General features: G+C 49.4%; 1 protein-coding gene across 6 annotated transcripts in view; it reads right to left on the bottom strand.

Moving 5' to 3' along the window:
* The window catches only part of si:zfos-2326c3.2 (mitogen-activated protein kinase kinase kinase kinase 4), a 39939-nt gene that overhangs the window by 11736 nt on the left and 16050 nt on the right, over positions 1-12153 (bottom strand). For 4 of the 6 annotated variants that reach the window (XM_064329386.1, XM_064329391.1, XM_064329392.1 and 1 more), the window contains 11 exons: positions 11641-11775; positions 9575-9642; positions 9208-9287; positions 7453-7547; positions 6285-6397; positions 5422-5512; positions 4741-4914; positions 4016-4139; positions 2615-2770; positions 1936-2079; positions 416-550 (listed from right to left, as the gene is read on the bottom strand). In XM_064329386.1, the coding sequence (XP_064185456.1) occupies positions 416-550; positions 1936-2079; positions 2615-2770; positions 4016-4139; positions 4741-4914; positions 5422-5512; positions 6285-6397; positions 7453-7547; positions 9208-9287; positions 9575-9642; positions 11641-11775 (1315 nt within the window). The remainder of the gene's footprint in view (positions 1-415; positions 551-1935; positions 2080-2614; positions 2771-4015; positions 4140-4740; positions 4915-5421; positions 5513-6284; positions 6398-7452; positions 7548-9207; positions 9288-9574; positions 9643-11640; positions 11776-12153) is intronic. The other 2 variants (XM_064329389.1, XM_064329390.1) reach the window with 2 other exon arrangements.

Below are 12153 nucleotides of genomic sequence, written 5' to 3'. Positions count from 1 at the left end.
AATGTGGCTAGTAATAACACACACACACACACACACACACACACACACACACACTCACACACACACACACACACACACACATGCACACACACACACAGCCCGCAACCCTCAACCTTCATTTATGCAGCCTACTCACCAGTTCCATATTTATCACTATATTTATGTATGTACTATGCATTGTGGTTACGCTTTTGCATTTATTTATAGAATTAACATGCACATACGGCTACAGCTTGCCTTTGCTACAGACTGTGTGTGTGGGGTGAGGGTGGGGTTGCCGTTTCGCAAACAGCTGCTAGGCAACGGTACAGTATGACGTTTCCAGGAGACACCGCTCCCATAAATGACGGATTTATCACACTTCGACGCGTTCGTCGCTTGCGATCGCTTCTCGCGCCGAACGGTCAGCACGTACCGACTTTGTAATGCACGCAGCCCTCCAGGTCCCCCACGGACGTCCAGCCCTGCCTCTTCTCCACTTCCGGGTCGTTCCGCAGGATCTTGTTCCGGAGCCAGGACAGGTAGTACAGCCGCAGCTTGTTCTTTTTACCTGGGGGAAAAAATCATCACAGTTAGCTGGGTAACAAGGTGAGGCTGAACGGATAGACGATCCTCTCGGTTCTGCGCTCTCATTCGACGGGTTTAATGCCTTTATCAAGCCGGTACCTGCTCTTGAATGGGGAAAGGAAGATAAAGACACACAACTGCACATCCTCAAATAAAACTGCACTGATATGCAGCTTATCTATTTCTGCGTGGTTTGAAAAGTACTATCTCTCATAACACTCCTGACAAAATCCTCCTTTTGAATTACCACAGACAAGGTCAAGTGATGTGATATGATTTGATACTGAACTGGCCCCTAAAGGCATGTATTTCCTCCTCTGACTCCACAGCTGGAGAAGTTCCATCCTCATACACAACCCCAGCACTGACCTGATTATTATTATTATTATTATTATTTTTGCCTTCGGGGTCAGAAAGTAAAAGTCCTGCCATGTATTTCTTCCACCCATTAACTCAGCCAGCTGATTCTACTAACTAGTTCTACCTCTTGGCTGAAGAACTGTGCTAAATAGCGAATCCAGGTGGTTGGAACAAAACACTGAGGAGGACTTTTACTTTCTGAACCTGGATTTTCCACCTCTGGAAACCACGTCTCAAAATCACCATTGACATAGAAACGAAGATTCCTGATATAACAGCTCTTCAGCAGTTATGAGTGTCGATGCTTCCGTTTTAACCTGAGATGATCACGTCCAGTCTCCAGGTTTGAACTGCAGACAGTGCTGATGATTTAACACAGATGGCAAACCTTTATTCTCCGCATAGGCGATGATCTGTTTATCCTGCCCTGTTATTACTAGGGAGGGAGAGCGTTCACAGGCGATGTGCACTTATCCTCTCCGGTTCTGATATAAAGCGGAGTGAACTGTCTCACCTCACCTGAGACAGTAATAAGTGTTGTCTCGCCTCACCTGAGACAGTAATAAGTGCTGTCTCGCCTTACCTGAGATAATAGTGAGCACTGTTCCCCCTCACCTGAGATAGTGATGAGAGCTGTCTCGCCTTACCTGAGATAATAGTGAGCACTGTTCCCCCTCCTCACCTGAGATAGTGATGAGAGCTGTCTCGCCTTACCTGAGATAATAGTGAGCACTGTCCCCCCCCTCACCTGAGATAGTGATGAGAGCTGTCTCGCCTTACCTGAGATAATAGTGAGCACTGTTTCCCCTCACCTGAGATAATAGTGAGCACTGTTCCCCCTCACCTGAGATAGTGATGAGAGCTGTCTCGCCTTACCTGAGATAATAATGAGCACTGTCCCCCCCCTTACCTGAGATAATAGTGAGCACTGTCCCCCCTTACCTGAGATAATAGTGAGCACTGTCCCCCCCCTTACCTGAGATAATAGTGAGCACTGTTCCCCCTCACCTGAGATAGTGATGAGGACGTTGAGCCCCTCCAGGACGTCCATCTGCTGGAAGCGCCTCCTGCTGATGAGCGGGTACACCTTGCCCTGCCCGCTGCGGTCCAGCAGCCACAGCCCGTTCTCCGTGCCCACCAGCAGGTTCACCCCTGGGTTCAAAGGTCAATGCCGAGTGTTAGCGCAAGGAACCATGACTCACCATGACTCCTCTATACCAGCGGTTCCAAACCTTTTTCCTTCTTGGGCACACCTTCCAAATTTACAGAATATGGTGGCCTAGTAGGCTAGAAGGCATTCACTTATCAGCCAAATGTAGCTGGGATTTCGCCTGAATGCCTAGACAACGTTTCACCAACTTCACTACAAAAATGTTCACTGAGATATGATCAATCAGTGGCTCTTAAATATAGAGGAACGGAGGACAGATGAAGCATTGAGCGACTGCCTGCACAGCACACCCGTGTAAGCCCATATCGCTCCTGTCATCAGGGGACAGGCTGAACAGCAGGATGTAAATCCAATCAACTCTAAACTGCATTATAACAAAGGGCCACTGTCCACACGGCATTCCAGGCCACTGCTATCTCTTCGGCGTGAGTAGAACGGGAAGCCGTCATCACTGCTTGCGTGTGTGTGTCACATGTAATTCTGTCACAGACAGTGCCCCGCCCTCCCTGCGCTCACCCCACAGGCCGGCACACAGGATCTCGGCGTTGAACTTCTTCTTGTACTTGCGGATCTCGGGAGTGTCGCTCTGGGGCCGGATGTTGGTGGGGTTGACGTTGACCACGGACCCCTTCCTGTGGTTCTCCCTCCGGACGGGCTCTGGTTTACAGCCAGCTGAGGGCGGTGGAGGAGGAGGGAATGCCGAGAGCGTTAACGTTCTGACATCATATCGCATTCCAACGCGAGGGGAATATTCACCAGAGGTGGAAAGTCCCGGGGTCAGAATACAAAAGTCCCTCCATGTGTTTCTTCCACCCGGTGTCCTGGCCAAATCCCAGATCTGGCTCTCGCAAACTTGCCACAAAAAATCATCCCCAGATTTAATTGGCTAAATAAATGTTCTCTCCCTCTCCACCTTCGCTAATGTGTGGTGAGCGTTCTGGCGCAAAATGGCTGCCGTGCATCACCCAGGTGGGTGCTACACATTGGTGGTGGGTGAGGTGAGTTCCCCTTCACTGTAAAGCACTTTGAGCATTTGGAAAAGTGCTATATAAATGTAATTAATAATAATAATAATAATGAACTTGGCCAGCTGATTTCTCTAATTAGTTATACCTCCTGGCTGAAGAATCGTGGTAATTAGCAAATGCATGTGACTGGAACTATTTTTACTTTCTCAACCTGGATTTTTCACACCTGATATTCAAGATACTCAGTGGAAGCAGAATACGGGAATAAACATACAGGCCAGATAGACAAGATGGTCAGAAATCCAAACTATTAGTAGGTAACCCACATCAGTATCAAGGTACATAAACATGTAGATAAATATGCAAAGCCACATAGAGAAATAAATGAATGGCCAAATAGACAGCCAAACAGATGATAAAGACAGCTGTCTAAACAAAAATCTTAAAAACTGCAAATGGACACAATTCTTACAGACTGACATGACTCGGATACATGAGACCATGAATCACCAGACATCCTTTAACCCTTTCAAGAGTAGGGAATATATTTTTCAGAATTCAAGGTCAGCGTTCTAGAAATCCACTGCTGCTTTCAGTTACCAGCAGTGATTGTGACATCAGAGTTAGAATGTATTTGTGACCTCACAACTTAAAGTGTTGCAGTGTAGGGTGACCAGTTTGGAAGGGGATAAAATTGGGACAACCACATTAAACAGGGATGGAGATTTCGGTGAACACAGTTGCAGACGGGGGTTGGGGGGGAGGAGGGGAGGGGGGGTTTGTGATCGCAGACCACGGGGGAACTTTTAAGTCAAAACTTTGGGTACATTCTGTCCAATTATTGTGACACACTGCGTCCCAGCGGTACCTTTGTCAGGACGAATGCTTAGAAATGGGGGCTGTCCTGATTTAATCGGGATGTCTGGCGACCCTACGGCAGGGTACTCACTGGGACTCTGGTCCATTGGGCTTGGAGGAGGAGATATCTGCAGCAGGCGTGGGTCGATGAAGGTCGTGAATGAGGAAGAGGAGGAAGAGGAGCTCTTCTTTCCCACCTGCCCATTCACCGGTTTCTGCAACGACAGGCATAAATAACCACAAACTTCAGATAAAAAACAATCATAGACTTTTGGCAGCAAAGTCAGTTCCACACTTACAGTAAATACGTATTTTGCACTTTAATGATGTGCGACTCATCAGGGCCGATGTCAGTACATCAGCGCCCTCTAGTGGAGAACAATGAAGTAAGCACTCCCCTGCTTTATTCGACCACATGAATAAAACCATGAAGTTTCTTTTTAAACAAAGCCACTCTAACACTGCAAGTAAAATATATTTGCAAGCACTACTCTTTCAAACATCAGCAGAGGACTACGATCTTAGTTTCAGTAAATATATGTGTCTGTCCACGTTATTATTTTATACTGTTCCCAGGAAATGCTCAATAACTTCTAAAAAGGCATATGGGGCTAAGTTCATAAAAACAGACACATTTTAAATCAAAAAGATTCCTTTAAGAAAATCCCTTGCTGAGTCTCCATAGTACTCTCTGAACACAAATTGTACTGCAGTATTTCATTTTGGAACATAGAACCCTAACATTAAAAACTGCTGTTCTCCCACACAGTGGACCGGGGGGGGGAGGGGGGGGGGGCTGTGTGCTTCAGAACTCACGTCCAGGTCAGGGGTGCGGCCGGGAGGGGTCTGGGGGTACAGGGCGTCCCGGGGGAGCCATCCGTGGGTCTCGAAGGGGGGGCTCTTCTGTAGGAGATCAGGGAGAAGGTAATTCTGACTGGATTCTGAGCCGGGGGGCCTCGGCTGGCGGCCGGCCTTAGAGCCCGCCGCACGCTGCGTGGACGAGAAGAACAGAGAGCGCAGGCTGAGCCGCTGCGGGACGGGACGGGACGGGACGGGACGGGACGGGGCGGGACGCGCGCGCTCTTTACCCCGTTCACCCGGAGCACAGCGCCTGGGCTCCGCCCTACAGGGACACTTTCGTAAGGGCCGCGGCGCTGGGGCGAGTCTCGCCGTTGCTTTTCGTGTTTTTCGGCGACGGAACACGGCGGCTGGCAGCCGGTCGGGCATCCTTACAGAAGCGTCGCGCAAAAAAGCCGCCAAATTCTTTTCGCGGGAGCAACTGTGGGTACAGAAGCGAGAGCTCTCCCAGGCTCTGGCCTGAGTCCGAACAGCTCTCCGCAGCGCATTTACATGCGCAGGTGGCGCCCTCTAGTGTCCGTATTGCGCAGCGATGACTCAGAGTGGCTGCATGCTGTGGTGGTGTGCGGGGGGCGTGCGGTGTGTTAATGGAGGTACGCCCCCCTCCCCCCTGGGGCAGGCGGGCGGGGCCACCCTTACCTGCTGCTGGTTCAGACTGCAGTGGGGCTGAAGGACGATTCCATCGGGGGCCGCTTTGAAAAACTTCCCCCCCTTCCTGTTATCCACAGGCCTGGAGGACAGAGACAGAGGGCAGGGTCAGGAGACAGGAAGATCAGTCCCTAACTGCTCATCACGAGACCTTCCACCTCAGTTCCTCCATGTTTCTGTTTGGAGAACAACTGCAAGTTCATGGGTGCACAGTGAAATGTCCAGTATTGCATCAACTCTAGCAGAGTACATAATGAGTCCAATAGGGACCGCATGATATGTACTCTGCAAGGGCTGATTTAACACTGAACATTTTACTGTGTGTATGTTTTTTAAACTGCCCACAGACACAGTCAGGACATTCAGATTTTCCTTTGGTTCCCTTTACAAGTCAGGTTCCAAATGTTACGAGGAAAGGCCAGCCATTCAGTGGATCAATGTCGGACGGTAGTCCGGATTCATAATTATCAGCAATCGTTTTCGCACAGGCACGAGTCGCAGAGAGGAAAAAACGAGCACGCATGCAGATTCCTATTGGAATATTAATCTGCTGAATTTCGCTGAAAAGGTTCACTGAATGGCGATCGTTTAATTCATCCGACGTTACGTTTTTATGCAAAATGTCAAGTTAAGTGCTCGATAACGAATCCCAGGGATTCTGCCGCAGCATTTCTCCGTGGTTCATCTGCACTCGGCCAGTTAAGGCCCGGCGTGGCTTCGAAAGCCAGCGCTGACAGGAGGACTGATGGATTCTGGGATAAACGGCGGCCTCAGCACAATCGGCGAGGGGAACAGCGGAGGGCTCCGGTGGGACGGGGCGGGGCGGGGCGGGGCGGGACGGGGGCGAAACTCACCGGTTCCTCTCCTCCTCGTCGCTGCTCCCTGGCTCGTCGCTGGAGGAGGAGTACTCCGTGGCCTTCAGGAACGAGCTCGGGTTCGACTTGGGCCCGGGAGAGAGGCCAAAGCCCTGCGGAAGGGACGAAGGTTTGGGGTGAATCGAAGTCGCCGCGTCACGCGTTCGACACCAAAGGGCCTGGCCGGGTGGCACTGGGGTTATACGCTCTGCTACCGTGGTAACCAACCCTGTTCCTTCCCTGGACGTCTACCATCCACCAAAAATATCTAGCTGCTGGATGAGGTGCGCTTTGTTAGGGTTAGAGTGAAAACCCTACAGGATGGTAGATCTCCAGGAACAGTGTTGGGTTACCACTGCTTTACTCGGTGTATTGTTAAAAATTCCAAAACTCGATACATGATGAAGACATGCATTTCTCTTGGATAGCGCATACATATGAATGAATTAATGGTAAATGACCCCTGTGGCTTTAAATGGGGCAGATCAGGCCTGGAATTGACGTTCTGGCCTAGTTGCCCTCTCCCTCTGAAATGGGGGGGGGGGGGGAATAAGCAGACACAACTTCCTTTATTTTTGGGGAAATGCGTGCACCTGATCCCGACCAAAAGTCCCATTCACAACAAATCACATTATTCAGCATTTACAGCTCAGCTGGAGTTCCTCCCGAAAATTCAATATCACATCTTTACCAAAACAAATCAAACAAAAATTGAGCCATTACTTACGAAAAAGATTTTTACAAACACTTCATCACCCACTCAAATAACGTGTACACAACACCCGTGCTGACAAACAGCCATGCAAAACATCGGGACAGAATTACAGATAAGAAAGCGCGCATGACTGCTCCAGCAAACTTTTAAAAAATAAGTTATTTATTATTACAGTGAACTGCTGAACATCTTTCATGCAAAGCATTTCAGAAATGTCTGCCAGTAAAACAAGCCTCTTGAGCTTATCAGCAAATTTCTGTGCCCCAAGATGGCCGCTTGTGTGCGGTGCGGGCCCAACTCAAACCAAACACCTTTCCTGATGCGTCACCGATCACAAACAGCTCAGCCTCGCTCACAGGGCTTGCTCTCTGTACAGACTGTGAGATCACAGGTTGGGAGGAAGTAAGGATTTAAATCTGAGGCGTAAGATGGCGGACGGACAGCGGAACGTACCGGGTGCTGGAGGGGGGACAGCGGAGAGCGCTCCTGCGGCTGTCTGCACGGCTGCTGTCGGCACGGCAACAGGGGACTCTCGATCTTACAGAATCCTGAGGGAGAAGAGAGAGAGAAACAAGAAACTCCGTAAGTCCTGCCAACTCTGCTGCCACGTCACGCCCCCCCCCCCCCACCCCCCAAACAGGGACGAAAACAGGCGCACGCACACGCCCCCCCGCCTCAGTCACGGGTCGGTCAGGGAAGGTCCGAAACGCTGCCCTCCCCCGCCCCCCCCCCTCAAAAAACGCATTAGAAAGATACGAAGGCTGAAGGCAGTGCTTCATTCCCCGGGTCCGTGCCAGGGCCGTTTCCTAAATGACGCGGTCAATAGCTAATCCCGTTCGGGGGCCAGGGCTCAGAGGTGTGATCTAAAGCGCGTGAGGACACAGCCAGTGTGTGTTTTCTCTGCAGCCGGAGCTGCGGTTTTTTTAGCACGGCTAACGACTCAGCCCTTAAATCCAATTTACTGTGTCCGTTCCTGACCTTTTTCGCAAGATCCTCCAGAGCCGAAGCTCGCTCGAGACATTCCCCGCGACTGAACGACAGAGAGAGCGAGAGAGAGACTAAAACTGAAAAGGCAAGGGGATGTAAGGATATACGCGCCGCGTCCAAGACTGGCTTTGCTTTTCCGAAACGTCGCGCATCGGCTGGTGGTCCTTTAGCTGGGGCTCTCCTCAGACGTGCTAACAGAAACCTGCTACTCATTGAAAGTCACACAAGCCTGGGAGGATAGAGGACAGTGTCCTTAAAAAGACAAACACACACACCTCTGAAGTAAAGAGAAGTGCATGTTCGGTAAAAAAACAAAAGCGACGGTTGACAATTTTCTAAACCACACCGCGTCGCACCCATTAACTGTATCGTATTTTCCACACCCATCCGACCACAGGGGCTCGGCCTTTAGCCCCCATACGCCTTCGCCCGCTCCCACGCACCCACAAACACGCCGCTCTCAGCCTGCGAAACTCTCGCACTCAGCCCGCAAAAACATTCTGCATTTAAGGTACCCGTGCACAGCAGCCCATTATCCCATTTCTAAACAGCCAGTGTGCACAAACACAAAAGCTGTTAATTTGAGCAACTGAATGGTTTAATAATGACTACACATTTTACATTGGACAGCATTGATCACGAGCACCACCTGAAATATGAGCTATAATCTGACGAGTGACAGTGGTAGAACTGCGCTTACAAAGGCGAGGTCATCGGTAAGACACTGCGTGTACCCTTGAAAGGTACTTAACCGCTTTGCTCGTATATCCAGCGTAAAGATACAATGTAAAATGCTATGAAAAGGTAGCGCCTGATAAGAGTTCAAATGTCTGTAATGTAAGAAGACAATAAACAGAACTGATTAGGTTTAACGTTTTTTTTTTTTTTTTTTTGAAAATGAGTGGGAGCATTGTTTTCGAGCGCAAAAACGCTCTCGTATAAATCACGGTAATTGTGCCGGCATAAAACGGGGTGTCACCACTGAGTTCCTAAAAGGAGCTGGAGGAGAGAGAGAGGACAGGAAAGAGGAAAATGACAAAGAGGAGAGTAAGGTGAGGAAGACGGTGAGGAAGGGGAGGGTGGGGGCAGGAAGAAAGAAAACAAAAACAGAGAGAGAGAGAGAGGATGAAAGGTTGAGAGGAAAGGGGAAGGAGACCAGAGAGAGGAAGAGGAGGAGGAAGAGGATGACTCACCAGGCCTGGCTCTGGACAGAACACTAACCTGACTGTGAGCCGCCAGAGGAGCTGCTCAGTGAGGGGAGGGGCTTGCCCAACTTCTCCACCGGGGACGAAGGAAACCCACTGGAGACGAGCGGGAAGACCACAGAACGGCAAAATGAGGAATACTCAACAGCGAGGCGAGCGGGAATGCACATGCTGTCTGCCACCAGTGGAGGCAGTGTGGTATCGAGAGCACAGCACTCTGCTTCTGAGCGCTCTCGTTCAGCAGGTAATGAAAGGAAACGGTGGCGTGTGTGTTCTGCTGCTTACAGTAACAGCTCTTCCCACAGTGACAGTCAGCGTTAAACGCACATTAAACGCACTGTGACGTGACACCTTCCTGGGGTACAAAACAAAGACGAACCCACCTCGACGCTGTCCTGTGGTGACTCAGCAGTTCTTTACAGTAAAACTTTGACGTCGTACGTTCTGGAACCTTGAAGGAAAAAAAAAAGAGATTTTCAGAAGTTGAGGAGACGCTAGGCATCTGCTCCTTTGCAAGAAAAAAAAAAACTTTTCAAAGAAAATTGCTTCTCAAAACACCTCTCACTTAAGATGCAGATGCTGTGGAATGATTGCAAGCTAACTTCAGAGTGATTTATTCTTCAAAACAAATGTGCCCAGAAAAACCCTATAATGTAGTAGCCATGTTAAACGACAAATGAAAAGATTATTGCTAAGAGATAGAATGGTGGCGTCCTTCTCTCAGAACAAAAATAAGTGGAGGTGTGAAAATGTAGTAAAATGTTGTGAAATCTCCTAATGAGTGATTCCGCGCGGTGGAACGGTTTCTGTGTTCCCCAGAAAAATAAAAGACCGGGCCCTGGTGTTCTTTTATTTTTGAGATGGAAGGAAGGAACACATTGATGAAACTGGCCAGCTCGTTTTAAAAGTGTGCGGATCTGAATCACCTTGAGCGATGGGTGGTTCTCTCGCTTCTCAGTTTTGGGTGCCAAGCTTTCGGTTTTAGGTGCCTGTGCTGATGTGTCATCTCTGCCCCAGAGGGAAGGAAGACTCCACCCAACGAAAGAGGAACTGGCTCTTAAAATACCCTCCTCACAACCACCTCTACAGGGCTTACTGGAAACTGTGTTAAAAAAGGAGGGGATGTTTTTTTTCCACTTCTTCAGTTGAAGCATCTTTTTGATGAGTAGGTCTTTCGCAATAATTTTTTCTTCTTAAAAATTCTAAAGCAGTGTTCTAGAACACCACTGATTTCAAGCGCCAGTAGTGATTGTGACCTCAGCATTAACAGAGCGTTCAGTTAAGAGCATTCTGATCACATATCTGAGCTCTCACAGCAGCCTGAAGGGCTAAGATCTATGGGGGAACTGAGCAGCCAGTTAACACAAATCTAGGCCTTTTAAAAAACAACTGGCCCTTCCTTGAGGAGGTGGGGGGGGGGGGGTTGTATTGTTTTCATACAGACGGATGTTTCTCTTTGGAGACCATCCCTCGTCAGTGGCATTAAAAAACACATGGGACCCGACACAATGTCGACCGCCACATGAACCCCAAGGGCACTTCCCAATATCTCGTTGTGCCAAGGAGTCCACTTCCCTGTGTGGCGTGGTGAGAAACGGCACACACCCTCAGAATTAAGGAAACGCATGCCCGCACCACGCCACCCTCACCACAACAACAACAACAACAACACATGCACACATATGCACTGCACACACACACTTCAGTACGCGTGCAAAGTGCACACATACACACACCGCAGACACGAGGTGTGAACCCGGATGCACGCACACACACACTCACACACACACACACACACAAACACGCACACACCAAAAATGATGCTCACTTCCTGCATCTCTAGTCTCGCAGCGCTAGAATCATGCCCAGCGACATCGCAGCATGGGGACTTGGTGAATGACCCAGAAAGTGTGGGAGTTAGAGGCAGCTGCTGGCGGGGAAACAAGTACTGTGCAGCCCGGGTTTGTGAAAACATGGGACAGTAACAAATACACATTCACTGCGTTATACACCAAAGCATTTCACGACCGTTACACTACAAATTAAAGACTGGGCTTAATGATCTATTTACATCACTATAACGATCATGTGTTTATTATTCTTTTAACAGACCGCCGCCTAACTGCAGCTCCATGGGCACCGATTGCACTTCACTGCAGACTGAACATCAAATGAACTGGCAAGATTTTCTGGTTCTGTGACTTCCATCATTATGACTGTACTCTGAGCACAGCTAAGGCCTACAGCAAAGGGGGGCTCACGGCAAACCGCCACGTTCCTCCATCCTAAAGTTCCTCCGTCCTGAAGTTCCCTCCTTTGGTTGTCACTGAAATTTAAGCAACTCTGTACGTATCGACAATAAAATAATCGCAAACTTACAACTTCAACTCAAGAACAGAGTACGAAAGCACGCACGGCGTGAGACTTCCCCACGTTAACTCTGCGCTACCTTGGGGGGGCGCTCCTCCGGGCTGGGGAAGACGTCCCAGAAGACGTCGTCCGCGGTGGGGGACACGGGCGAGGTGGCCATGTCCGACAGGGAGCTGCTGTGGTGGGACTCCCTACTGGACCGAAGGTTGGCGTTCTGAAACAGAGCAAACACACACACAGAAGATGTGTGAGCGCACAGTAAAGCAAAGTAACACATGCGCCTGCACACGCTCACGGACACATCAATGCATCCACACACACACACACACACACACACATATACACGCACGCACGCACACACACATAAACACAGACACAGACCCAGACACACATACATACACACACACAAACACACGCATGAACACATACATAAACACAGACACACACACACATATACACACACACACAAACACGCACACACATAAACACAGACACACATACACACACACAAACACACGTACGAACACATACATAAACACACACACACACACACCCACATTTCCATTTACCATTCTACAGTTATACCATGGCT

This window comes from Anguilla rostrata, chromosome 3 (genome assembly GCF_018555375.3).
Source record: "Anguilla rostrata isolate EN2019 chromosome 3, ASM1855537v3, whole genome shotgun sequence".
Classification (NCBI taxonomy): Eukaryota; Metazoa; Chordata; class Actinopteri; order Anguilliformes; family Anguillidae; genus Anguilla; species Anguilla rostrata.
Note: the sequence above shows the minus strand (reverse complement) of the source record. Positions and strands in the feature narration are given on the sequence as shown.